At 37.6% G+C, this 26,630-nt stretch overlaps 1 protein-coding gene across 1 annotated transcript in view; it reads right to left on the bottom strand.

The window, feature by feature from the left end:
- Positions 1–26,630, bottom strand: part of GRM8 (glutamate metabotropic receptor 8) — a 381,588-nt gene that overhangs the window by 70,736 nt on the left and 284,222 nt on the right. The window contains exon 7 of the mRNA XM_086609724.1: positions 13,395–13,531. Within this exon, the coding sequence (XP_086465850.1) occupies positions 13,395–13,531 (137 nt within the window). The remainder of the gene's footprint in view (positions 1–13,394; positions 13,532–26,630) is intronic.

Raw genomic sequence — 26,630 nt, 5'->3', positions numbered from 1 at the left:
CAAGACCTCAATTGCACTAAGGGCTATACAAATCCGCAAGAAAAAATGATGGTCTCAATCCTAAAGAACTCACAGTCAAACTGTAAGATAAAGGAGAGCAGAGTATCAGCAGAATACAGAAAAGGACATCCTGAAAATAGTAAGGCAACACTGATCAGCATGATAGTCAGCAGCTATAGCATACCTCAAAACAGACGCTTTTTGAGGAAATTGTAGCAAAATGATTTTTAATGAGGGAACTGAAATATGAGAGCAAGGCAATTTTGCATCTATTTCCTGAGCTTTCCATTGAAGCATAAGCAGCAGCAAGATAGAAAGCACAAAGGCAATAACTTGATCACTGACCTCTCAAAGAATAACAGAAAACAGAGCTGGAATATCCTGTGATCCTGTGCTTCTCAGTTTCTAAACAGTGTTTCAGCAAAGCGAAGCACTTGAAATACTTGAAATTTTGAGCAAAGTTATTCTCACCTCAGCAACCTTCTGCCTTAATTGACTGTGACAGAGGAACAGACAAGCTCGGTTGAAATGTAGGGATCAAGTTTATCTCCTTGTCTCAAGAAAAGAGGCACTATACCTAAACCGTTCCTGACATATTTGTCCAATCTGTTTGGTTGGTTAAAAGTGGTTAATACGTTTAGTACATTCTACCCTGAAGCACTGCAAAATCCTAAACATTGAGATGTTGGTTTTGACATTACTTTAAGGTGGTTTTTCACTATAATAGCTCCTATCTTCTTTGCCAGCTTCTCTTAGTGAACAGTCAGATCTTTCCACAATAAAAAATTTAGAATTTTCAGCATTACATAAATAAAAGAAAAACGCACCAGTGCTTTAAATACAGTGCCAGCCAGGTAACAAAATCATATATTAAAAGTCTGAAAGTTTGAACTAATTCAGAACTGGCAGAAAACAGACTGTGTTATATACTGAGATTTTCAGCAGCAGGGGAAGAGCTTTCTCTGCCAAGTCTATGCTGCTGCTTAGAATGAAGAGTCAATAATTAAATTGAAAATTCTGTGGAGAGACTTGGTGATCTGGCAGGCACAAAACAAGCATGTGGAAGAAGTTTAAGCTGGAGAAAATACCACACAGCACATTTAGTCAGAAAAAAAAAAAAAATAAAATCCTTGTTACTAAGGAAAGATGAACACATTAAAAATGGGAGTACTGCAGGAAGGCAGAGGTTTTCATATGGACTGAACATATTGAGATTTATTCTACAATACTTAAAGAACTGAATGAGGAGATAGAAAGCCCTTGAGACTTTATGTGAAAGTATGGAGAACTTGCAAATGGGAAACCTAGTGCTTGTGCTCAGAAAAGGGCGGAAAAGAAGCAGCCAGGGAATTATCAATCATTCAGTTTAACTTGAATTCCCAGAAAAATCCTGAAAGAAATAAACAAACACATTTCGAAAACACAGAGAAAACAAACAAACAAGACAAATAACAGCCAAAAGGGATCTGTCAACAGTGAGCTGTCACATTTCCTTCAGTGAGAGGGTAACAGGCATTGTGGATGAAAGGCAAGCAGCTAGGTGTCATTTATCTTAACATTAGAAAGATTTTTGACACCATCTCAAATTACACTCTCAGTCATAAGCAACCTATTGAAACAGATCTAGCCCCTAAGGGCTAGGTGCATATTATATCAGAAAGCTGTGGGAAGATAAAATTTGTCATTGATTCACTGTCAGAATGGAAGAGATGGTACAGGGTGGGGCCTGGAAAGGTCTATTCTTAGTCTGCTATTATTCAATACTTGTAATAAAAACTCAACGCAGTTTGGATGATAAAATAGAGTATATGGTGACAAAATTTGGGCAATAACACTGAAAAAAGTTGAAGCTATGCTGAAGGTCAGGACACTTATTCCAAATAAAACTGCAGAGAGTCTGAAAAAAAGGAGCATGCAGTTTAATAGGGACAAGTAACAGGTAGCACGTTATGGGTCAGGAAGGAGAGAGAGAGAGCAGCTCTTCAGAGGAAAGATCTAAGGGCTGTAGTGGATTATACTATGTTGAACCAATGTCATACTGTCGCAAAAGGGGCAAATGCCACCCTCATAAAATCATCTTTCCCCTCTGCTCCGCACTCATGAATACGTGAAGTGATGTTTCTCCTGTACTCTGCACTAGTGAGACTTCAGCCAGAGCACTTTGTGAAGGCTGGATCATCGTGTTTCAGTTTGAAGGAGGATCAAATGGGAAGTCCGGAGGAAATCAGCAGAGATCAGAAGTGTGTCTAGAAAACATGATCTATGTGACTAAATTGAACAAATTCAGGTTGTATAGCCTGAAGAAATAAAACAGCCTAGGGGGGTAAAACAACAGTCTTCTAACACATGAAAAGGATGAGGATGTGCTCGATGTATACTGAATAAAATAAGAAGTAACGGGCTTAAATTATAGCAACAAGAAGTAAAGTCTGGTATTTATAAGACACTTCAGAGTGATAAGGGTAGTTAAAAAATGGAAAAGAATGCCCTCAGAGGCTGTAAAGTCTTCATCCTTGCAGTTACATAAGTGTAGAAGATGCTAACTTTATGCAATGGCTAGATAGTCTCTTGAGAACCCTTTAGCTGTCTTCTATAGTGCTAGGGCAGATTTCAGGTACTAAATATTTTGAACACAAGTGAAAAACTAAGATCATAACTAGACCAGATAAATAGAAATATTTCAGTGTATTCTCATGACAGCTAAATTCTTTAGACTGCCTTTTGCAGTTTTAGAGAATATCTATTTAGGAAACCAATTTTTTTATACTTATAAGAATAAAGTAAATAAGAAATGCTGATAATCATACTTTTCCTACTTCTTGACTAATTAATGATGAATTTTAAATATTGTTATGGGTAGAGCTGCTGTATTGCTTTAGGTTACAGGGAAAATGCTTCTCTGAAAAATGGTAGGGAAAGAAGGTCTAAGTAAAAGAAATCACTACTAGCAGAATACCAAATTGTTTTCCACATAGACATAAAGGAACATAAATCAGTTTGGGGAGTAGTAAGCAGCTCTCATGAAAAAAAAAAAAAAAGTCCAATCTGGAGTCCTACATGTGAATAGAAAGCTCTCCAAGGATTCATAGAAAAGCTGTCCTTACCTACTAATGTGATGCATGACCTGAAGCAAGAGAAGATTCTAAATAAGTAACCAAGTTTATAAACTAATAAATCTGTCATGGCGTTCTTCTAGAGTTCTTACTACATACACAGTCTTGCATTCACTAGGGAAAGTTAGAGTGTAGGAGTCCAGTTGCTTGTATCTCTCCCAGCATTTGCTCAAGGAATACAGGAAATCTACCTTTGAAGGGGATCACTAGAAAATCAAACAAAACAAACTAACAAAAGCCAGAAAATTGAAGAAATGATGGCTGAAGGAGATCTTGGGAGTACTCCTCCAGCCCCACCTCCGAATCAACTATGCAAAATCAGTCTGTACAGCTCACCTGCTCCAATCCACTCATAGCACTGGAGATTGCCCAGCCTCCCAGGCAATGCAGTTCAGTGCTTAATTATCCTCATCATTAGAATCTTCCAGCATGTCTGCACTAAATATCTCTTACTGTAATTCAAATCCACTACTTCTCCTAATAGCCAAATTAACTATGACTAACTGTTTGTTCTTTTCCTGAATAATCTTTTCTACGTTGAAAGATATTAACATAACTCCCCTCAGTTCAGTCGTCTCCAGAATAAACAAGCCTAGTTTGCTCAGCCTTTCCCTACAGGCATACTTTTAGATGGCTGATCATTATCATTGCTTGCAGTTGGACTCTCTCCAGCTATTCTACTTTTCAAAGTGAAGTCACAGTTCTGCTAACCAGGTCACAGCACTTGGGAAGAGAACAGATGGATTACACCATAAGTCTAGGAGTTCCTTGCTGCAATGGCCTCTGGTGATGCAAATCTGTTAGTCACCCCAAAGCCATTGTTTAGCTTTATGCCTATGCTTTCCATAAGGGAGGTTTTGCTTTAATTCATGGAGTTACTGGGTACATTACTGTAAACCTCTTCTATTTGATCCAGTCATTCCCAGCACACCCTGTTGTCCTACTCAACACTAAATCTGTTTTCTGTGAGCTGAAGTTACAATGAGACTAGCTACTCATTCTTCATTCCCTGACTTAAGCTGTACTATCACAATATCACCACTAAATCCAGTGATAACATCTTGGAAATGTGGAAAATAATTCACTCCTTATCTTTAATTATTTTTTTTAAAGTGTTTGGAGATTTATCAAGATGAAAAGTCCTAGATAAATATTAGATGACTATCCTAAAGAAATGAAATTAATACTACTGCAAGATGAAGAGAAATTGCAGCAAAGCAAACAGAAAAAATAATCATATGGTAATGTTCTGCTAACTGTTGGTTATTCTCTTTCATCATATTATAACAACTGAATGTCTCTTTCATATTCCATTTAATGATTTTTAATTTAGTAGTAGACTTCCATTATGTAACACAAATGAACAATAATTAAAGTCATTTAATCTACCATTTTTGCTTTTAAACATGAACATTTTGCTTCTAGGTTTAAAGGCCAGCTCAATCTTTAAATTATAATGCATATATAAATTTCTGTGGAGGAGGGGAGAAAGATGGAAGAGACTAAGGAAGAAACATGCCGATACTCCCTGTCTCACACTGGTACCTCACAAAGAAATTCACTGCAGACTTCCTCCCACCCATGCATAATCCAAACTACCTGAAATTTCCAGTAGCTGTTTGTCTATGCTAAAAGTTATAACATTAGCTGGTACCAGGGAAGCACCTAACCCTGCTCTGTAATCCCATATATGAAAGCAGAACTCTCCAGAAATACATATAAAAGCTCCTGAATTTTCATTGTTTTATCACTGCACATTTGGTTTTATTGCACAAGAGAAAAAATATTTTAAAACACAAGTGATTTATTTTATTTGTCATGCATGGCAAGTCCTCCTTTCTTTTTTTTTTAAAAAAAAAAAACAAAACCAAGAGTACTCCATGGTCCTGTTGGCTGTGGCTATTTAAAGAACAGTTCATTCTAATCATAACACTTCTTAAAAAGGAAGATCAGGAAAAACTATAAAATATCTACCATCCACTCAAGAATCCTGTGACAAATTCACAGCCAAGCATGCAACTGCAATCCCATGCTTCTATTGAGAAACCTGACTTTCACTCACCCTGACAAGGTGGGAAAAAAATCCCTATTCATCCTAACTTTCAAACAGAGGCTGTTTCCTTGGCAATCTGGTATAATTCTAATGAAGAACAAATGGTTATCCAAGTTCAGGATATTTTCTTAGCTGCTCTCTTTTTTCCATTTTCTTTTTTTTTTCTCTAGAGAATCAGTCAACATGTCTGTTTCATTGAGGGGGAAAAAAAATAAAGTATTATTAGGACCAGCAAAGTAAAAAGCTTCAGAAGGAAGACAACTGGTCATTTTTCTTGGATTCTTCTAAGGTAATTGACTCTTGAATCCAAGTTCTGTTTTGATTTTCCATCATGTGTGAAATAGCATCTGTTCTACTACAGGCACATCTCAAAATTATTTAATGCCTTCCTAACATTTGTATTCAACTTATTTCCCGTCCTCATCCCAAAGTATTTTTTTATGAATAATACAATCTGTTACCTTTAAAAACAATAAAATCCCAGTTTTATTCCATGTTTCATGAATTTTGTTGGCTTGTCTATAATTTGCATCCACCGTATCCTACTGTTGACTTATCTCTTCAGTCTAGCATTGGACCTTAGTTTCTACAAGTCTCATATTGACCTAAGACTCTGATAGTAAAGAAGAATAAATCCTGAGTTATACTTATTGACCAGTGCTAAGATCAGGAAAAGCTTCGTAAAACCTAAGTAGTCTTCTAAAACCCATAATAGTCTCTTTCTACTCTCAGCCCCGTGTAGAATAAAGGAAGACAGCAGCATAATTTTGAGAAGAAGAGTAGAAGAACATAAAACATTTTTGCCTGTCTCATGGAGTTTTATTTTTAACCCAGCATCAACAATTTTAAGGCAGATAACATGGATGAAGTGTAAATCTGAACTCTACTGCCCTATTACATATGAGCAGAGGAGCACCCTGCAGGCAGTATGATTGTCGTATTTTGTTTGTAGATATAATCATATACAGCACTAAGTGCTCCTGTTCTGTATTTCACTGTAGTGTGTTCTTTTGTTAAACATGGGGCTTAGCTTCAGCAATTTGAAAACATCTATCAATTATATAATAGCTAACAGGAAAAAAAAGAGGCTCTCTGGCTTCTTTAATGAAATATAGTGGCCTACAGCAAAGCTTGAAACTTATTTGCTGCAGTTAGAGAAACATCAGAAGCCTCTTGAATCATTTTCTTTAACCATGTCACAAGAAAGAGAACTAATGCATTTTGAATTTGTTACTTCCAAAAAGAATTGACTAATGTCAGTGTTGATAATTTCCTTCAGGATTAGATACATAATTTACAAGAGTCCTAGAAAAGAAGAGAAATCAAATACTGATTCAAATCTTTTTGTGATACAGCTCCTGAAGGGAAGCTCATTGTCGGTGTGGGGTTCCCAATTTTTACTAGTTCACCAAACACTGTGCTTAAGGCTGATGGTGATTATGGCTGTCTCTCTGATAGTTCATCACATCAGTGAAATTTTAATTTATTATTTTCTTAGTCATAAATCAAGACCATTACAGAAAAATGGCTGCCCCTGAGTCATTTATATCCTCAGTGCATACACTCTATAAATCTGAAAGCTTATGCATCCAAAAGAATGTTAAAAAAATGTTATTGTAAAATTTCTCTTGCCTTTCAACAGAACTCTTGTACTCTGGTGAAAAAAAAAAAAAAAGAAGAAAACAAAAAGAAAACAAACACAAGTGAATTATGTCTTAAAAACACACTGTTTTCACTTGAAACATACAGTGTTTTGATACGCGCTGTTTTTTCTTAAGCAATAATATCACATAAATGGATATCCACCCAAGATTTTTAACTGCATCAGTTAAATATCTGATTCTGAAAACACCAATAATTATGTCTGCCTCAAGTCCCATCAATCAAAATTACTAACTTGGAAGAATATCGATTTCCATCTACATATTTTTCAGATTAGGATCTTTAAACACAAATTCTGGTAGACCAAAACAATATATAAGCTTGAAATGAAATCTGAGAATGTTTTAAACTCTATTAAAAATGTTTCCTTTTTAAAGTCAAAATATTAGATTTTAAAATTCTTAAACATTTCAACTTTTCTTTTTGCAAATGACATTGAGATTTCAAAATAGAGCATTTTTTAAGAGGGGGAAAAACCCTCAGAAATGAACCAGAACAAACTGAATGGGCTCCTAAGGAAAGGAAACTGAGAAATTTATTAAAACTTTAAAACTGGAACTCCTTCCATTTATTGCCACTGACAAAAGCCATCAGTCAACATCTTCATCTAGCCCTTCTTACAACTTGAGAAATACAGAACATATTTTTTAAGAGGGAATTCATTATTAATCATAAAAGGAAGTTGATTTTAAATCATAAATGCCAGGAAAGGCAAGCTTGTTTTTAACAACTTTCCTCCTACAGAGATTACATGGTTGAGAGCTCAAATTTGCAAAACCCACACATTGGTAGGGAACTTCTACGTGTGACCTAGTATGCAAAATACTGTTGCAATATGAATAAAACATAACTTTTGCAGAAGCAACCACCTTTTCCTGGATTTTTATTCATTATGAAAACCAGAATATTTTTTGGAAGAAAGGATTTTAGCTATTAGAGTTTCCTGAAAAATAAGTTGTCTTCATCTACTGATAAAGAAAAAAACGAGGAAAGCAACAACAGAAAGACTTGACAGTTAACATGTAAACAATGATCAGAAGTTGTAATGCACTTGTTTTTTCCTTCAAAGTGAAAACCAAAAATTTTTAAGGTCTAGTAATTCCTAGTACAGTAAGATCTTTGGAGCAGATCAGGTCCAGAAACACCTAGAGAACCTGAAGGTGCACAAGTCCATGGGACCTGATGAGATACATCCACGGGTCCTGAAGGAACTGGTGGCTGAAGTTGCCAGGCCACTAGCCGTCATATTTGAGAGGTCCTGGTAGTCTAGTGAGGTTCCTACAGATGGGAAAAGGGCCAACATAACCCCCATCTTTAAAAAAGGGACCAAGAACAACCCGGGAAACTACAGACCAGTCAGCTTTACCTCTGTGCCAGGTAAAATCATGGAACAGGTTCTCCTGGTAGCTGTACTAAGGCATATAAAAAATAACCAAGTGGTTGGTGACAGCCAACATGGCTTCACTAGGGGCAAGTCGTGCCTGACTAATTTAGTGGCCTTCTACGACAAAGCTGCAGAGCTGGTTGACGTGGGTAAAGCAACGGATGTCGTTTTCCTGGACTTGTGCAAGGCGTTTGACACTGTCCCACACGACATCCTTGTCTCTAAAATGGAGAGACACGGATTTGACAGATGGACCACCTGGTGGATAAAGAACTGGCTGGATGGTCGCACTGAAATAGTTGTGGTCAATGGTTCAATGTCTACGTGTAGACCAGTGTCAAGCGGTGTCCCTCAGGGGTCTGTTCTGGGTCCAGTGCTATTCAACATCTTTGTCAGCGACATGGATGACGGCATTGAGTGCACTCTCAGTAAGTTTGCCGACGACACCAAGTTGTGTGGTGCCGTGGAGTCACTTGAGGGAAGAGGTGCCATCCAGAGGGACCTTGATAGGCTTGAGAAATGGGCCAGTGCTAACTGCATGAGCTTCAACAAGTCAAAATGCAAGGTCCTTCACCTGGGTCAGGCCAATCCTAGGCACAAATATAAACTGGGCACAGAGTGGGTTGAGAGTAGCCCTGAAGAGAAGGATTTGGGGGTGTTTATAGATGAGAAGATCAACATGAGCCGGCAGTGCGCTCACGCAGCCCAGAAGGCCAGCCGCATCCTGGGGTGTATCAAGAGAAGTGTGGTCAGCAGGTCAAAAGAGGTGATTCTCCCCCTCTACTCTGCTCTTGTGAGACCCCACCTCAAATACTGCGTCCAGTTCTGGTGTCCCCACCATAAGAGAGACATAGATTTGTTGGAGTGTGTTCAGAGGAGGGCCACAAAGATGATCCAGGGGCTGGAGCACCTCTGCTACGAGGACAGGTTGCGGGAGCTGGGATTGTTCAGCCTTGAAAAGAGAAGACTTTGGGGGGACCTAATAGCTGCCTTCCAATACCTGAAGGGAACTTACAGGAAGGCTGGGGAGGGACTTTTTACAAGAGTGTCCACTGACAAGACAAGGGGAAATGGGTTTAAGTTGAAGGAGAACAGATGTAGATTAGATCTTGGGAAGAAATTCTTCAGTACGAGGGTGGTAAGACTTTGGAATAAATTGCCTAGGGAAGTTGTGGATGTCCCCTCCCTGGAGGTGTTCAAGGCCAGGTTGGACGGAGCCTTGAGTAGCCTGATCTAGTTGAGAGGCGTCCCTGCCCATGACAGGGAGGTTGGATTAGATGATCTCTGAGGTCCCTTCCAGCCTATGCCATTCTATGATTCTATGATCATTTAAAGTTAGGCAACCTTAGAGAGCAAAAGGACTTTAAAGGGAGTGTAAATTTATCTTGTCAGAATCATGTAAAATGATAATTGTATAAAAGACAGGTTTTTTGAGATTATAGCTCAATGTTTCTAAACATCTTTTTTCAGAGTCTCCTTGCATTTGTCAAAGACCGAGATACTTTATTCAAACTCAAGAAATGCACAAAAAAAATAAATTTTAAAGATCATTATTCTTTTTCAATTTAATTTCTATACTGTATCTCTCAGCATTGTCACGCACGCATTTGTTTTGTAAGAATTGCAAGTAGTACTGATCTGGAATCATGAAGTTCCTATATCCGGAAGCTATAGCTGCCTCAGAGGAAATCTGAAAGGTCAGTCTGCCTGAAGGAGAGCGTTAATGTTACTGAGGACTACAGGGAGAAACCAGCATCGCAGCTAGAAGGGTCTCTGCAGCTGGTGAAGCCTGCTGACAAACAGCCCCTTAGGGAGCACGATACAGTTTTTATCTAGCCAGAGTCAGCACTTTCTGCCCAAAGGGAAAGCCACCACTGCACCAGGAAAGGGACAAATCTGAAGCTTGACCACAAGGAGCCTGCAGAGTCAGTGAAAACTTTGAGGAACCAGAAACAGCAGGAGAGGAATCCTGAATCCTGAGGGTTGGGGTCAGAGACAGGACCAGGGTTGGCCACTGGGTGAGGAGCCATAGCCCACACGACAGGGACCTACAGTCCAAATCCAATAGAGAAAATATCAAAGAGCATCCTAGGAAAAGGAAAACAAAAAGGAAGGGTGAAAAAAAAAAAATCAGAATCAGAAATAAAAAGGAAACCTTCTGATTCAGTTATCTAGATGCAAGACATTTTCTAATCTTAGTTACATTAATTATTCCAAAGGTTGAACTGTACTGCAAACCTGGTACTTTCATGATTTATTTTTCTGTCATAGAAAATAAATAGTTGAATAAAAGCTATAAATTTCCTGAAGCACAATATCAGCTGTATAGATGAACATAACTAAAACCACATCATAGCTACAACATGTTACCACAAAATTTGAGGAAGAAATATCTGTAAAAACAGGAATAGAAGCATCTATAAAAGATATCTAGCTGGCAGAGATTCATTAAAAATCATAGTTACATGTGTCTTCATTAAAAGGAAAATGCAGGAGAAAGAAGAATAGGATGGGAAAAGTATATTTCAAAAGCATTTCCTTTACAGAACAGCAGGGTAAAAAGTGCTCTGCCATCTTAATACCACTTTGCCTTCAATAAATATAGATGTTTTCACTGAAACCAATGAAAACATCCACTGTGTTCCCTCTGATTCATTGGCAATCAAAGGCACTACCTCATTTGCAATATGATGATTTGGAGTATTGACAATCACTCACAAAGATTACTTGTTTTAGTACATTTAGTACACCTAGTGAGAGGAGGCAACAGCTTTTATTTGCCACAGTAGATCATCGTGTGGCACAACTACCATCAACACATGCTAAGTAAGTTTAGTGACACAGAAACAGATGGAGATGAACTCTATCACCCCTATTATGACCTCCTTCATTGTTACCATACCAGCACCTGCAGATCAATGGAGACCAGCATCCAGCATCTCAATTTTAAGAAATAAATCTTTGTTGTCCCTTTAGAAATCTTCCAGGCTTTAGATAAAGACGAGTAAGTGGAGAAACAGGAGTGAAAGTTAGGGAGAGAAACACATCCTTGATGAATCAATCCAGTTGCACCATGCGGGAGGGGAGGGGGCCGTGTGAGCATGGGGTGGTAGGATGAAAGCGGGATCATGGCATGAGGTCGGGAGCACAAACACTCGCTGCCGAGCAGTGTGCCATTCCGTTTGCATCTCTGTGACTCCATACGTTAGACAGAGCTCATCCACCAATGTGGACAACCAGTTGTGTGTAGCACATGAGCTCACGGAGGTGAAAAACAAAGATGAAAAAAGAGAGCCAAAGAACATCTATCACATCCATTCTTAATCAGAGTTAACAAGTGGTGTCCTTAGATAAATCCTTTCCTGTTAGCTTTGTGGTCAATGTGGTTAGCATGGTGTGGTTTCAGTAGCCTGAGTAGCAGCCAATCTAACCATATTTCAGAGAACTCCCTGGAGTACACATACATCATGCAGAAATAATGGGACTGAAAAGCTACAGGCTTAATGAAAAATTTAGCAGTCTAGTGGGGATAGAAAAAGGCAGATTGGAATGGAATTAAAATTGAAGAAAATTTTAAGGTAGCTTTTAGCTACTACTGTGTAACTGCTATGTTAGTACTAACATTTGTGCAAAATGAGTGTATCAGTTTTTCTGCTCACTTAATGAACACTAACTCTTCAGAAAACTGTAGCAATTATGAAGATCTGCAGTATATGCCATAACAGTTATGATAAGGGTCTGACTCTAGTGTTTTCCAGAAGTTACTATTTAGTACTAATCTTTAAACTTCTTAAATCATGTTTTTTCCTTTCAAGCCTTTCAACAGACAGATATCAGGTTAGTGGAAGGAGATAACACTGTCACACAATCTGTTACACACAGTTTATGTTGGTAGGATTTTTCCTATTTGGACAGAAAAAAAAAATAAATAAGACCTTGCAAAGTAGTTATAGATATTAAACAGTAGACATGGTAAAGTGGTTTAACAGCTGTGGCTGAAAATGGGGAGCTATCGTATGCGTTACTTTGGGCAGCACTTAGACAATAATTGCTAAATAGTCGCAATAGGAGAATCATTTGTAAGTATTTACTACACTGTCGTTGTTACTCTTCTTCAGGAATCTCTCACATGCAAAACCAGAGATGTTTGAAACTCGCTTTTTGTGGCTTAATTAAAGTCACTGAATAAACTCCCTTTGGTGGATCTAGCCATCAGCTCACACTGTTGCCCTTCTCATCAGCCCTTAGCAAAACATCACTTGATATTTCACAGAAGCAGAGCTACCCAAATGGCTAACATACCTAAAGTAAACCCTGTAAATATTGCACGGCTAACAAGGAAACAGGTTAACTTCATTTTGCTTTTCTCATGACTCTAACTCTCCACACATGGAGCCATCTTCTGACAGAAAGAAGTGTGTTGGACCCAACAACTTCTCAAGTTACATCTGTGGCTTGTGCTTGGCTGTCATACAAATATGGCATATTATATTCTCGGAATCTCATTGTCATAGCAATTTTCGAAACAAAAAGAATTCCATGCAGAGGTGGGGCTTAACTACCACAAAACTTGCAGAACATATTAAGGCAGCAAATAGAAACACATCCCATGGATGGGTAAGTTGTGTCATTTGTTTCTTCTGCTATTAAGTAATAAGGGACTATACTAATCCTAGTTAACTAAATAGAAAAATACCAAATTCTCCCTTTATATTCAAGAAATCTTTTTATTGCAGTAGTTCATCATCCAGTGTTTCAAGTAAATTAGAAGTAGTTAGAGTCTAAACTTCTCTTTTATTAAATACATTTCCATCCCCTTATGTTATTTGAAATACTCAGGCAAGATACACATACCCATCATTTTGTCTGACACTTTCTTTTGAAGGATGAGTTACTATTTCCCTGTCTTACTTCATAATCAGTCTGAGGAATATCAAATACATAATGATTCTAAAATTTCATTTAAAGGAGCAGGTAAATACACAATCCAATCTACTTTAAAATATAAAGGATTTGGTTCAAGTTATTGTGCTATCTTTTACTGTCTTCTCAAGAAGACAATGGAAGAGCTTTCTTCTGCCAACTGACAGAAGGAATCACGAATTTTTCAAGTGTTTTGAAATAATGTAATACTCAAATGAGTATTCTCCAATGTCAGCATCATAATCAAAGTAGTACTTACATTTAGATGAAGTTGGTTGGTCCACTGACCGATTACTTTGTATTCTGTACTCTTGTTGGTGATTTGATACTGAAAAATATCATAGCGTCCAGGAGCATCTCCATTTTCATTGAAGACAACAGGTGTTCCAGCGCTCCCTGAAAAAAAAAAAAGAAAATAAAAAGCAATTAGGATAAATACCTTTAATGCAATTTTCCAGAAAATATATTTTGGAGGCAAAATACTAATTGGAGACTGAGCAGGTTCTTCGTAATGCGAGACTAGTATGGTAATAAATCCAAAAACTTCACAAAGAGTGAAGATGTGTGTTATTATAATCATCACAGAATCTACCCTATCTATGATTTAATGAAAACAATTTTAAAATATAATCTTTTGCAATCTTTTTGTTTGATTGGTTGTTTTGGTTTTTTGTGTGTATATTACAGAACATCAGGAAATTCTGTAATAAATCAGAAGTGGAAAAACTCTTTTTAACTTGCAGAAGGAGACAATTTCACATTAGGATGTGAACACAGTGCAGTGGGCCCAAAATAGCAATCTCGTAATGAACTTCATAAAGCATTTCTCTGTTAAGTATGTGAATAAAATGAATATCGTCAACTTAGGAGCCAACAATCATAAAAGACCTTGAGATGCAAGTGTCTAAATCTGGTCACAGTTAATGTGATCAGTTTCTAGAACTGACCACCTGTGTAAAAGTGTTTTATCAAAATAAATGAAGGATAGCAGCTGTGCTTGTTGCTCTCTCCTCTATACATGACACTACCTGACAGCAAGGGCCATTGCCGAAGCTGTCAAAAGTTATAAATCGACCCTGTGTTCTTACTTCGATCAACAAAACGTTCAAAGATTGAAAACTACACATCTACCTTGGCAACCAGGCCAGCGAAATTAGAACACATTTTTATGAATTCCCTCAAGGTGACATCAAGGATCTGCTCTCCTACAGAGACTTTTCAAATTGAAAACTACAGATAGAATGTCATTTTCACCCATCCCCCAAATTCATATGTACAAGTGAATCACGTTCATAGTTGAGGACCATTGAAGACAAATTCAAGCATGTTAAAGTTCTTTTTCAGTGACTAGAGAATGAAATCTGTCTTTACTGGGGAAAAAACCCAAACCACCAGCAAATCCACTCCCCAGTGTTTTCATGTTTCTCCATAAGAACAACCAAGAAAAGGAGAATATCCAGTTCACAGTAAATTCCTACAGTATACGACTTGTTAATGTAACACTTAGAGGCACTTAGTCCACTGTGAGTGCTTTCCAGAGAATGCCAAAGAAAAGTTGAAATTCAGGGTAAATATCAAGCAGAAGCTAACCAGCAGAAGTGGGGATAACAACCTACATACCTCAGAATTTCTGCATAAATGCTTCTTATTGTACATCTGTCTGTCTCCCACACAGTATTTTGTTCTCTTGTTTTGTATAGCAGCTTTCATACAAAACTGAAATCCAGTGAAATAAACAGTACTTCGAGAGTGACAAGTGGCAGATTAACTACTGTGCCAATTTCACAGCTCTGCCAGCAAAACTCTGGCTACAAAAACTAGATGTGAGCAACCATGGAAGAAAAGTATCAAAAAATTAAGTGTGATAAAGACTTAAGACCCCATGAAGATACAAGAGACAACACAAAATTTTGGAAAGTTGTTCATCTTTTGCTCCTAATTCCATTGACAGAATGGAGGGCAAGAAAAATGCCAGTCTACAATCTTCCAACCAATGAAATTTTTCTTCACTGCTCAAATAGTAAATTGATTCAATAAATTTCTTCCACCCAATAAACACATACTCAACTCTTGCTAGTGGAGAGGTATGGAGGTAACCTTCAAAATACTACTCTCAAATAATGATGGAATTCATCTTTCCACGCAGCAGCATTTAAAGAGCTCGTGGAAAGAACAGATATCTTTTACTGACGGATACAAAATGTCCTTTGTATCTCTTAAGACCAATGCGAACTTCAGACACTCTTAAGCTCAGCAATAATAGTGTGATCTTATAATCTATCGCTGGTTTTAGAAATGTTATGTACAAAGAGACAGACTATAGTACAGGCCAGAATCATCTTTCTTTTTGATATTCTGGTTGTTCTTAGCTAGAGCATAACAGCATCTCACGCTGTGCACCTCAGTCGACAGGGATGCAGTATCCTGCTGAATTCAGCTGCCAATCCAAATAAGTCCAAGATCTTTCTCATATAGCAAAAGCTAAAACAGCCTTTGCCAAGTTAAAAGAGTTAAGCTTGTTAAAACCTGAAAGAAGCCACAGAAGATTCATACCCCAAACTCTGGGAAGAATGTACTATCACTCTGTTGAATTACAGATTTTTAGAAAGTATGATAACAGTCACAGATCCTGCTGTAAAGCAAATTTGATAATGCACTAGCAGTGCTGTCATAAGCAGTAGACAGTGTGAGCAAGCAGTACCGGACCATTATTTTCATCTACATCTTATGATTTATATATGTCTTTTAGTTCATTGCTGCTTTGTGGAATGAAACATCTAAAGGACTTAAAACAAGGAGGGATGCATGGCTGAATTATGCTAATAAACCATTAGCTGCATCACAGGAAAGCAAAGCTTAAAGGCATTTGAAGAAAAACTGGGGATTTTAGCAAGAGTTCCCAAAGTTATGAATGCAAGACAGCAGCAGAAGCCTTAAAAGTGTAAAGACAGAATTAAACTAGAGGCCTCAAGGATATAAACAAATCAATAATAGTTAATTAGTTTTCTTAAAAGAATGTTAATCTTCTATGAAGAAAAATATGCCCTGATGGATGATGCAGATGAACAGTTTGCCTGAGAATGGATAGTCCACAAAATGAAAAGGTTTTCTAAGACAATACACTTTGTTGGATAGTGCATCAAATTAAAGTGAACAGTTCTGTGGAAAAACTGATTAATGCTGCACAGAGATCAGATAATTAAACCATGTGGAGAAACACTGTAGTTGACCATGGCTCATAGCAGAGGTGGAGACATGGCTAGATTTGATATGTAACACTGTACCAAATGCCATGCAGTGGTATAAATGCCTCTATTTTTGACAATCAGATATGCAGAATTGAGCACTCGATACACTGCACTGTACTGCCACGTATGTTCGTACTGTACCAATCATTATAGGGAATTGCATCTCAGTACTAGTTTAAGACACTGAGCATTTATTTGCTCCACTAAATGGTCGTGGAGGACTGGCTGCTAAATCTAAATGCAACACACTGTAGAGAGAAAGTAATATAGAATATAGCACCACCAATAGACCACCCCAGAGAATATAAAGCAGTCCACATTTTTTAAAATAATTTCACTAATTTAATAATCATTTTCTATTCATAATTTGTCAGCAATCATTTAGCAAGGTAGTTAAAGAGCAGTGAGGGAACCGTGCCTTTGGGCCTTGTCAAGTTTTATTCTCTGTATGGTTATGTTGCTATGCATAATATTAACCCATGATTGGCTCAGGTAATTGTATTCAGTCTGTCACCATCTTAACTAACTTTTTAATATATTCTGGATGCCTAAAACAGAAATACATTGTAGAATCTCAAGAATACATTAATAAGCTTGGCTAACTATGGAAAATCATGTGTGAACCTTCATCTTCTTAATATATTTTTTTTTAATATCTAAAAATAGTAACTAACATTTCGAAATCAGTTTCTGAAGTATCTCTTAGCTGAGCAATTTCTGAGCACTTTTAGAAAGCTGTTTTTGTGTGTTTTTTCCTGACATATAAATGTAGACTGATAAGTGGAAGGAAATTTTCAAATTTCATAATGAAGCATTGTTCAAAAGGTTTAGAGACTTGTTTTGAAATCATAGTCTTTTGCAGTTAAAAAGGTAAAATGAAAGAGGAAAATGCAGGTCATTTAATGTCCTCAGTCTGTAAAGGGAAGGCCAGCAGTTCAGTCTCATGGTTTGCGTAGCGTGAAAGTGTTCATTTCCGTTTACAGGAACCACTTAACCGAAAGGGACAAAGGGATGATATACAGTGAGAAACGTGGAGACAGAGCTCCATCCATTCTTCTACTCCTAAGACATCACAGCACAAAGCAATTACACTGGCCTGACAGCAGAACTGTGGCTACGTCCAATGATGGGGTTCAAAATCCAGACACAGAAATATTGGCTTGTGCACCTGAACTGGTGTCCTGAGTTTTTCAGGTCATAAACATAAGCATTTGTCTACTATTGGACATCCTTTTAACAGTCATATATACTGTAAGTATGATGGGATCACCTTAAACCTTCTGAGTCTTTGCTATATTGCATATCAAGTCCCTTAGATTTTTTGAAACACTGAATAACCGATAAATAGATCCTGCTTCAAAATCGCTCCAAAATCAGACTAAATAATCTTCTATAAACCCTATAAAAAGATGTTTTGTACAGTAGTTTTGTTATCATTTATTTGAAAACAATCCATATCCACAGCATAAAAGAATAAGTTACGCTTTATTAAGCATAAGGACACATTTATTTATTTTAGATATAAAGTATTAATCTGGTACTGAAAGAAATTCTCCCTCCTCCTTCCCAGTTTACAGCCAGCAGCATTAAACAACTCTGGATGTTAAACTAGCACATTAGCTAAACATTACTGAAGAAATGTGTCTGTGACCTCAGCTGTTTATGAGTCTTTCAAAATGCAACTTAAACTACCCAGAAATGTTAATTGGAGATGAAAAAAAAAAAAAAAGTAAAAGGTATGATGTTTTTAATTCAGAATCAAGGATGTAATAGATCCTTTTGATTTTGTAATGCCTTACACTGATGTCAAGGAGGATTCTTTCTGATAAACAACTGTTTTACGGCAGGTCGTTTGTGCATTGAAGTTGAAATTCACATTCTTCTGAAGAAATTCTTAAATACCTTGACAGTATTAAGATGCTGCTCAGCAACTACCCTATCCTGTATGTGCCCACTTTATCAAGTTATATTTCACATGACTCTAAAACATTCTCTCTCCTAATGCAAACTGTAATCTTAGTTCCCTGTGAGGTTACGGAGTACACTCGCCCAAATGTCTTCCAGTAAAATTTTTCACTTTATGTCTCAGACAGCAGAGAAGAAGTGGAATGACTGGAAAGTTCACATGTATTAGTGGCCAACTGCATATTAAAGTGATTAATCTGTAATGGATTCTAACTTAAGAATAGTGGTGAGCCTTCTTAAAAAAAAAAAAAGTTATATTAAATCAACAGCCTTGGATTTTTGTTATATGAAAAACTTTAATAAAAATTTATTTATTATGAGGAACTGTTACTTCAGTGCCTTGACAAAAGTGTAGAAAAGTGGTTGTGCTGATAAGTTTCACAACTGCCATTAACAGAATATTCCAACTCTAATGGAGTTGATCCTATTACAAAGCTTGACACCAGATACAAATCTGGTATTTCACTAGATTTGAGTAGCTTTTGATATTAATTTAATTTTTTAAACAGAAATGAGAACTACTTAAGCTAAGTCTTCATCCTTTGAGCTACTTCACATAGGCTGTTTTATCCATTATGCATCCTTATGTGGTCAGCATGGATTCAAGGATATGTTTACGTACATGGAAGTCAAGCAGTTTATTGTACACTATAATACAGATAATGGTTGTGTATCAAAAACTTCACAATGAACTATCTATTATAATTTGGCTTTACTAGAAGGCTCCTCAGATTTATAGGACAGACCCTTATTTAATTAATTTATAGAATTAGTTTCAAGTGCTAGAGTTGGGAGTTCAGGTTATTTTAATTAGCATTTCATTTTAATTAGTTATTAAAACAAAAAAGTACTACAGAGATGTACATGGATAAAATTTTCTCAGTAAAGTAGAAAGAGGAAGAGTAACTATTTGAACTTTCAGTACTAAGAATTCTCAGAGAAGAATGCATCTGTAAAATTAAATGAAAAATTTGTCACTGATAAGTCTTTCAATGAGATAAATGAAATAGAAGGTTAAAATGGAATCAATGGAAAAAAGTAAATACAAGCCATTAAATCATCTAATACTAGGGGGGCGGAGAACAACAATAGAGCATTATAAACAACTAATCAGAACTAACAAAAGTTAATTTGTGTTAGGCTGGCAGACAAAGGAGGCATGCACACTGTATCAAACTATGTAAGGTTTGTGATAAATGAACCTATTATCTGCTCAATCTCCATAAAGCAGATGTTTTCAAACAATGAGCAATGTGGTTACTAAAATAACAAATTATGATCGTCTTACACCTATTCAAAATTTGAAAAGACTTCTCATTATGCTTACCTTAAATATCTCAGTTCAAGATTGGGACAATAAAACAGGATTGCATCCAGTTTCTGTAAACACAGGCACTGAGTGACATTTTAAATACCCTAAGATGCTGGAGACTTCCACACAGATATGCAGAATATGCATATCACAGAGAACCTGTGCCTTTTCGAGGCAGCAGCTGGAGGCCAGATGGATACCCTCAGGTATCTGAAATGGCATTCGATGTCCATGTTCAGGCAATTTATTGTATTTACCATGGGGTAGATTCTGGCTGTTCATGTATGAATGCACAAAATAGAACCAAAGGGAAACTGAGAGTGCAATAGAAAATGAATTACGTACAGATTTAGGGCATATGTGATATAACTTATGGTGCTATCCACTAGAAGGCTCACACAGAAAGTAAAAAATTTGGTATTAAAATAAACTGATATAAATCAATTCCAGATCAGGCAGTACAACTTTATATTATTGAAGTTGATGAACAAGAACTTTAGTTGTGATTCTGCAGAGATGGGTATAATTTGTTTGATGTCTTGGTCCTCAGCACAGTGAGTGATTAGAAATGTGTATTTCTGTGAAAGGAACAGTTTGTTCCACCCCTGCATGAGTACATCAGTTAGGGTGAGTATCATAAGCACATGGTATTTAAAATAACAAGTAGTACTTTTTCCTTCTAGAATGCACTAGCACTTCTTGCCACAGCAAACACAGAGATATGATGTCTCATAAAACTTTCCCTTAAATGAATAAAATTTGAAGATGAGACTGAGCTGTTGCAGTCAACAGTATAGGTTTATTGAAAAATAAATTTGCCCCATCATTCATTAGCATGCCCACCAGTGATTATTAAAAGCAGTGATCTAGATGCAACTCTGGTTTATGCAGTCCTTCAGCTACTAACTGCAAGAAGAATACACACGAGAAAAATTCTTCTCCATTTCCTTTGTTCCCTACATTCTTTCCCCAAGCATCTGCTACTGGCCACTCTCAGCAAATGTACTACACTGGTGAAATTTTTTTCATACCCTCTAACAAGTAATACTTGCTCCAGAATATAAAAGGACGGAACTCAAGCTCCTCTCCTTACAGCACCTTGAGTCTACTAACAGACAAGTAGTATACCTGTAACACAACTGCATTATGGTTTAAACTTCATATTTTGCCAGATAAAGAACTACAATTTCTAGACACCAATCTTGCTATGGTGACATAGTATTGTGAAGGCAATTATATATTTTCCAGCCTGGGATAAACCTGTTCTTCTCTGCACAGCGAGGCTATGCCTCTGCCTTCACCTCTTCTCCCAGAGGTGGGGCAATGCTATGTAAGTGACTTTCCCTACTCCAGGGCTAACTGGGAGGGCTAGGGTATGTAGGTGAGCTTCTTCATGAGTGGGTGCTAAAGCAAGGCAGGCATTAGCACTGTGACATTAGCTGAAATATCCATCAGTTTTAGGAAAGAGGTGTGAAGAAGGAGGTTCTGATGCGGTAGGAACTGCTGAGGAACAGAAAATGAGCCTCTTTGGGCCTCCCCTGCCACCTTAGCTTTGTTCCTTTCACCTGTGGAAAAGGGATAGCCCTGTCCACACAGTGACATCAGAGTAGACAGGGAGGAAGATTTGAGGGGAAGAGCGGAGGCAGAGAGTGAGAGAAAAAGCTTATCATTCTCTACATGTAGCCAAAAAGCTCAGTGCTACCAGCATACTTGGAAGAATCCAGCCTGGTTTTATTCTATACTCAGAAAACCCGTAAAGACATGTTTCGTCTTAGACTCCACAGCATACATTTTAGTGCCACAGAAGATTGGTTCAGTTCTGCAGCTGAAGACCTCAGTAAGTCAAAAAAAGCCAACAGTATCTGGGAAGGGATATTGTATGTAATGGGGACACATGACTCAATCCCTTAAAAATCAACATATGACATAAAATTCAACTGCAAGATAAATATTACTCTAATAACATGCTAAAATAGTAGCAAGGTGGTATGACATTATTTAGCAAGTGCTAACAGCTTGTACTGGAAGAGGAAGTTACAAGAGGTTGGTTAGGTTTCGGGGGCAACAACTATACAAACATGTAAATAAATGCGTAAAGTTTTGTTTGCCTGATATTATAGACTGGATAGTATCAAATGTCCTTGAGTGGAAAATGTTCATTTTAATGTTATCAAGTATATGTTCATATTTTTTTAAAAAATTTTTGTTGGATATTTTTTCTTTTTAATTGTATTTTGACACACCAGTAATAGCAAGCACATTTCTTGTAATCCTTCTGAGAAAAGTTCATGGTTATGATTTTCCACAAGAAAAAAAAGAAAACAAGGTAGCTTACACATATGCTGGGAAGTAAGTGGGAGTGAGTGTGTGAGGAATCTTTACATTTGTTTCAGTATTGCCAAAAAGAATACATTTCAAGTAGACATGCATTTCTCTACAGAATCATAGAATGGTTTGGGTTGGAAGGGACCTTAAAGATCATCTAGTTCCAAACCCCCGTGGCATGGGCAGGTGATCACAATCACCTCCAGTCTCCAGCAACACAACTATACAATAAATGTCCAGTTTAAAAGGGTTTTCATATACTTTATTTCTATTCTCATGATTTTACAGACAAAAAAAAAAAAACCTCTTCCAAGAAGATGTAGCTATATAGTTCCATTGGAAGATATCAGAACATTATCAGTCTGCATTATCATTTTTTTGTTACCTAAAACTCTAGTTAATGTATTTCTAGGAAGCACAGAACAATCCTCACCCAACCATAAATTTGGCTATCAGCTTGTCTCAGGGTACATAATAAGGACACACCAAGACATATGTGAGAACTACATGTCCCAAAGAGCTTAGGTGCACCCTGCCTGCATATGCCTTCAACAGTAGCCAGTCTCCAATGCTTCATGAGACACTGAGGAGTCTCCTTATTCAACCTTTTGCATTTTTCCTGCTTTGTGACAATATTTGAGGAGGGTGGTGTGATGCTTCATCCCCCTACTCCCTCCTTTTTTATTATTGTTTTTGTTTTACTAGTTCCAGAAAGATGTGTTTATTTCAGCAGTACTGAGCTCTGTTACTGAATGCACAGTACTTCCACTGGCGTCATCTGCCATGTTCATCACATTTATTTTCTCGAAATAAACAGTTCTGCTTAGTTCTACTAAAAGGTATGCTTCCAGCATAGTTTCTATTCTGCATCTCACTTTTGGCACTCGGAATCTTTTCAGGTAAGAGCATACCAAGCTGATAATTGACAGTGTCTTCAGATGATACCAGTCTTTTCTCATCAGCTTGCACTTATTGAATATGGGAAGGCAGAGATGAGTTACAGCTCTCACACTTCAGACCCCAGTCTGAGCATTTACTTCAGGCCACGATGAAAACATACATATCTCTGTAGACTTTGGAAGTAAAAAAACACTGTTTCAGATAAAGAAACAACTTGGGTGAATATCAGTAACTTGCAAGTGTCTGTACAGTCTCTGAAAGAGAGATTTCTTCTGTTTCCACTCCAGAACAATACCTCTACTACTGAACACTGTGAGTGAAAGATGTGGAGCTAAGCGAAAGTTCTGCCCAGATGGAGGTGGGGCTCATATAACGAAGTGGATCAGAGACACACGTTGCTACAGGAATCAACACAGTGATGTTCAGGAGCTAGTTCAACTGCAAGGGATGGCTGCAGAAAAAGGGAGTACCTGAAGAGCCATCTATGTTTTCAGCTGTTGTTGCACAGAAGGTTTGGGAGTTTGTTCAGCTTCTCAAGCAGCTCATCTGTTGCTCACCAGCCTGGGCTGCGGCACCAAGGACGCTGTTGCATCTTCCGCAGCCAGGAGGAAATGGCCTGCCTCTTGTAGGCAGGGTCGGTACCTTGAGTTGATCAGTTAATTCATTATATTCAACTCAGTCCAGCTGGATAATAATGACTAGTTGCCATAATTCCCCCTTTTTGTTTTACAATTTTTGTTTTCACAAAGGCTTTAAGGTGAGCAGAGACCCGGCCCATTCATCCAACTCCAGCACGCTTCCCTCCCACGAATACTGCATCGGGGCTTGCGGCTTTACCTTCTTCTCCAAAGGACTCTCGCTCAGGCTCCCGGCTCCGGCTCTGGCTCTTTTGGCTCGGGCTCTCGGCTCCGGCGAGGGAGTTGGGGCTTCCCAGGGTCTCATGGATGTATCACGTTGGGGTCACCAGTTGTTGCTCACCAGCCTGGGCTGCGGCACAAAGGATGCTGTTGCATCTTCCACAGCCAGGAGGAAATGGTCTGCCTCTTGTAGGCAGGGTCGGTACCTTGAGTTGATCAGTTAATTCATTATATTCAACTCAGTCCAGCTGGGTAATAATGACTAGTTGCCATACTCATCTGTACTAATAGATTCCTGAGGCTGATGTGAGGCAAATAACAGTGCTTTGCCACAGGTGATAGCTGCTTGGGGAGCAAGGCAGCATCCTGGTGGGAAAAGGTAACTATCGTCTTCTGAGTAATTGTTAAAATGACATCAAAATGGGGAAGAGGGTAAATGGTTCTGCTAATAGACATCATCTCCAGTATAGGGACTTCTGTCCCAACTCAAGCAGAGCTTTTATTTGTGATTTTGCTCCTCTGCCTCCAGGCTCTTCTCTTGAACTCTCCACCTGATGAGCTCTCTGTTCAGCAAAATAGGGCTTTACACTGAGTTACTCTGCACTAAGGTCACTACCTGTACTGAAGCTGGTGGCTGGGCTTCAACACAGCTTCCATCATCAGCTTCTTTGTCATCGTGATATTTTTAAATACAAAGTTTTGAATCAGAGGGGAAGGGTAACAGTCACTCCCTTAGCTAACGCAAACCATGGTTACAATTCTCAGATATCAAAATGTGATTCATCATGTTAATACTGACATGTAATGATTGTGGCATTTCAGGTCTAAGCCTTCATTCTTTTTCCACAAATTCTGTATTACTAGAATAAAAATTAACAGAAAAACAAAAAAGAAAAGCATTGTCACATAATCATAGCTAAAGGATTACAAAGAAAATGAAGGAACTAAACAATATCCCATCTAAGCCTTATACAGAGTGTAACTGATATACAAAAAAAAAAAAAAGTACACAACCTAAAAACCCAGAGCCAAAAAGCCATGAACCGTGAGGATGTTCTAAAAACACACAGATAATTTAAGATTTCCCAAACAAGATACATCTGCATCCTTAACTCTGTCCCATTAGGACTGTCATTACGACACAGACATTAACATTTAGATAACAGACAACTGAAACGTAAATGCCATTTCTTCTCTGACTAAACCAACTCCACTTAACATTTTACTTCACATGCAGATTAGTGTGACCAATTCAGTCATCCATGAGGCTACTTCATCTTGCTGAACAAGATCCTATTTGACATTAAGCTATTTCCTGTTGTTTCCTGAGTGCAATAATCTGTGCAATAATTAAGATAATTAAGCAGGTTAAAAGTGTATCAGGGACTTTCCTAATATCGATTTGTACTACTTGACAGGGATAACAAAAGGCCTTCCTTCCAGTGCTTCAGCTGGGGCTTAAACTTTGATGTTTAGGGAGGACACGGCTCCAAAGAGGAACTGTTAAATACCCAAAACCCATTTTGTAGCTAGATTTCTTTTGTACAGTCTACACTAAAGACGAACTAACTCACACAACCATGTACACATACACAGAGCTTCAGGTCATGCTTCAATTATGAAAAAAAAAATTTTGAGAGAGGCATCAAGAAGAGACGTCCCTGTCTGAATCACAGCTTTAGATATTCCAAAGTATCCAAGGTAATGTTATTTCAGCATCATGACCTTGTCATGTCTTCTTGTTTGATGTTTCTAGAATGCAAAACAATCTAATACAATTCACGACAAACACTATGTTATTCATTAAAGTATTACCTTGTGCCAAAAAGAGAGGGTAGGCTACAGAGCAGTTACTGAGAAGTCTGATGTGCTGCTGCAAGGAAAAAGTGCTTGAAATGCCGGAGTCACAGGTCACAGCCTTACTGAAGGACTGACTTAAATTTGTAAGCGAAATCATTTAATACATCTATAACCTATATACTTACTCCCACGCTTCCTACTTTTTAAAGACCTTACTTCAGAGATCATACTGACCTTCCAGGAGGTCAGTCCATGGAATCTTTCAGTACTAACTTTTCAGAAACTTATATAGCAATGTCTACACTAATTTTATACATTTATTGTTCTTGTGAAAGAGTGTAATTGAATTTTTTTTCACTGACTCACTTGCATAGGCTAAAAGATTATTCACGTGTTTACATACAGCATATTAGAAGCTGTAGCTATACAAGGAAGTAATTTACTTTTATTGAAGACAAATGAGTACTTTTTTTTAACAGCTTAACAAATCTTTATGAGAGGAACAATATATTCTCTGCATGGCTAGTCTCTCCATTCAAGGAGACTGATGATGAGTGTTCTTCATTAACACACTTTTACAGGTACAGTTCTGTATTAATGTTAGTGAATAACGCAGGCCATATTGCTAATGCAAGTAAAGACTGAGATCAAACATCTCAATCTTTTCTACTGCTATGAGAAATTCATGTTCCAAAAATTACAAGTAAAAAACTGACCATTAACGTTTTTAGTATTACTGATATTTTATGACTAATTTGGCAAAACTTCTTTTTGGATCCCACATACTAGATTCATGTAAATGTAGGAGAATCTTTTTAGCTTTCTTTAAAAGTTCTGAATCCTCAGGGCCACAGAGAAAAGTGATCATATGAAGCCAAACTGCTATTCAAAAAACAGATGGTGCAAAGATTTGCTTCAAGAGTATTTTTAATCTTAGAATTTAAAGGCTCCTTTGGGGGCCTGACTCCAGACATCTGAGCTCATGGTATTGGAATACTTAGCTACAGTAAGTGATATAATGAAAAATGCTAAGATTACACATGCTTCAAATGTTGGCATTATCTTCCTCACACAAACAAAATATATAA

Source organism: Tauraco erythrolophus, chromosome 4, assembly GCF_009769465.1.
Source record: "Tauraco erythrolophus isolate bTauEry1 chromosome 4, bTauEry1.pri, whole genome shotgun sequence".
Lineage (NCBI taxonomy): Eukaryota > Metazoa > Chordata > Aves > Musophagiformes > Musophagidae > Tauraco > Tauraco erythrolophus.
This window is presented reverse-complemented; position numbering and strand designations above follow the sequence as displayed.